Genomic DNA, 2,997 nt, shown 5'->3' on the forward strand with positions numbered 1-2,997 from the left:
CCCCCATTTTCTGTGGCTCCACACAAAGGCTGCCTTGCTGATCTTTGAAGGGCCCTATTCTCTCCCTAGTTACCCTTTTGTCCTTAATATATTTGTAAAACCCCTTTTGATTCTCCTTAATTCTATTTGCCAAAGCTATCTCATGTCCCCGTTTTGCCCTCCTGATTTCCCTCTTAAGTATACTCCTACTTTCTTTATACTCTTCATAAGGACTCACTCGATCTATCCTGTCTGTACCTGACATGTGCTTCCTTTTTCTTAACCAAACCCTCAATTTCTTTAGTCATCCAGCATTCCCTATACCTACCAGCCTTCCCTTTCACCCTGATAGTAATATTCTTTCTCTGGATTCTTGTTATCTCATTTCTGAAGGCTTCCCATTTTCCAGCCGTCCCTTTACCTGCGAACATCTGCCTCCAATCAGGTTTCAAAAGTCACCTGCCCTGCCTTATTTCCCAAGAGTAGGTCAGGTTTTGCCCTCCAATCAGCTTTCGAAAGTTCTTGCCTAATACCGTCAAAATTGACCTTTCTCCAATTTAGAACTTCAACTTTTGGATCTGGTTTATCCTTTTCCATCATAATTTTAATCGAATTATGGTCGCTGGCCCCAAGTGCTCCCCCACTGACACCTCAGTCACCTGCCCTGCCTTATTTCCCAAGAGTAGGTCAAGTTTTGTACCTTCTCTCGTAGGTACATCCACATACTGAATCAGAAAATTGTCTTGTACACACTTAAGAAATTCTTCTCCATCTAGACCTTTAACACTACGGCAGTCCCAGTCGATGTTTGGAAAGTTAAAATCCTCTACCATAACTACCCTATTATTACAGATGAGATCTCCTTACAAGTTTGTTTCTCAAGTTAAAGTCAGCACCGCCTCATAAAGTTGACATCATGATTGACAATTTTACTAAAATTCTTTGAGGAGGTAACAAGCAGGATAGGTGAAGGGTCTGTAGTGGATATATACATTTGGATTTTGGAAAGGTATTCAGTAATGTAACATACATTTGGTTATTTAATGAGTACCCATGATGGTGCACATAGCAAGTAATCACTGGCAGAGGATTGGTGAGCTGACAGAAGGCAGAGTTGGGATAAGGGAGGCATTTTCAGGATGGCAACCTGTAACTAATTGGGTGTCACAGGAAATGAATGGATCAAGGGGTATGGAGAGAAAGTGAGAATGGGACACTGAGATTGTATGATCAGCCATGATCATATTGAATGGTGGTGCATGCTCGAAGGGCCGAATGGCCTATTCCTGCAGCTACTTTCTGTGTTTCAATGTTTCTATCTAAGCCCATGTTGTTTCTCTGCTATGGTGCGGACAGTGTAGAGTGAACCTTACTTTCAGTTCAAAAGCGTAGAGGGAGCTTTACTTTATCTCTAAGCTGATGCTGTATCTGTCCTGGGAATGTTTAATGGGGACACTGTAAAGGCTGTTTTTTCAAATATCTCTACTTTTGATTGTGGATTGAAATATGAAAAGGCCTTTTGTAAAAACCATGTTGTTGAAGGATTGCTGCTGTTTTGCAAAGCAACTAAACTGACCCTCACTGTAAGTGTCGTTTGTTCTGGCCGTGGGAAAACTGAGCTGCAGATAAGCTGGAGCCAGGGGGCTGTGTATGAAGATTTGGTGGTTAACAAGGAGTGATTGGTCTGTGGTATGGTGACCAGGAGCCACCTTCTGCCTTGTGTTTTAGTGTCTGAATTCAGAGCGTTACATTGACCTCTGCCAGGTCTCAGAGCTTTGATCACCTCTGATCAATACAACTGATTAATTATCCATGTGTGTGTTTTCTGAAAAGAGGTTGCAGTTTGAAAAGACTATTCACTTCCTGTTACATTTTTCACATGATAATTCTTATTTTATTTATGTAAAGAAATGAGCCAGATAGAATATGATAAACTCTGCCCTCCACCCTCTCCCCTTGATCTCGCGCCCACAGTCCAGTTCAACCCCTCACTCTCTGCTCTCTTCAGATGTTGCAGCCTCCAGCAGTGGATCAGCTGAGTTACCTCTTGGGTGGAGTTGGTCGGCTCCTCAGTGTTTTACACTTGGGGATGTGACTCTGGGCCACGTTGGGTTCAAAGCGACGGCTGCAGTGTGGACACTGGACGTAGTCGGAGTTGACAGAAGGGGAGGCTGCTGCAATTGCTTGCTTCTTCCCACGATATATTTCAAGTTCAGCTTGCTGGGCCGCATGCAGCATGCGGATGAAAGCATCATGCCTCACCTTCCAGTTCACTCTCTTTGCAGTTAGACACACGAGCAATGTGGAGGGGGAAAAGCAACAGTGAGAGTCACAAACAACATTTCAGGCAAAACCCACCACCCAAAACCATTGCCATTGGAGGGAGGAATGGATGCTCTGTATAACACTGAGGTATGATGGATATAACCCTCGCTGTATAACACTGGGGTACGGGGGATATAACCCTCGCTGTATAACACTAGGGTACGGGGGATATAACCCTCACTGTATAACACTGGGGTACGGGGGATATAACCCTCACTGTATAACACTGGGGTACGGGCACATAGCCCTCACTGTATAACACTCGGGTACGGGGGATATAACCCTCACTGTATGACACTGGGGTACGGGGGATATCACCCTCACTGTATAACACTGGGGAACGATGGATATTGACCTCACTGTATAACACTGGGTTATGGTGGATAGAGACCTCACTATATAACACTGGGTTATGGTGGATAGAGACCTCACCGTATAACACTGGGGTACGGTGGATATAGACTTCACTGTATAACACTGCGGTACGGTGGATATAGACTTCACTGTATAACACTGGGTTATGGTGGATATAGACCTCACTGTATAACACTGGGGTACATAGAACATAGAACAATACAGCACAGAACAGGCCCTTCGGCCCACGATGTTGTGCCGAACATTTGTCCTAGCTTAAGCACCCATCCATGTACCTATCCAATTGCCGCTTAAAGGTCACCAATGATTCTGACTCTA

The 2,997-nt window shown here is 44.3% G+C and overlaps 1 protein-coding gene across 1 annotated transcript in view; it reads right to left on the minus strand.

Moving 5' to 3' along the window:
- Positions 1-1,827: 1,827 nt before the first annotated feature.
- LOC122554870 (zinc finger CCCH domain-containing protein 13-like) overlaps positions 1,828-2,997 on the minus strand; it is a 28,278-nt gene continuing 27,108 nt past the window's right edge. Inside the window, exon 3 of the mRNA XM_043700218.1 lies at positions 1,828-2,256. Within this exon, the coding sequence (XP_043556153.1) occupies positions 2,020-2,256 (237 nt within the window). The 3' untranslated portion in view covers positions 1,828-2,019. The remainder of the gene's footprint in view (positions 2,257-2,997) is intronic.

Source organism: Chiloscyllium plagiosum, chromosome 12, assembly GCF_004010195.1.
Source record: "Chiloscyllium plagiosum isolate BGI_BamShark_2017 chromosome 12, ASM401019v2, whole genome shotgun sequence".
Taxonomy (NCBI): Eukaryota; Metazoa; Chordata; class Chondrichthyes; order Orectolobiformes; family Hemiscylliidae; genus Chiloscyllium; species Chiloscyllium plagiosum.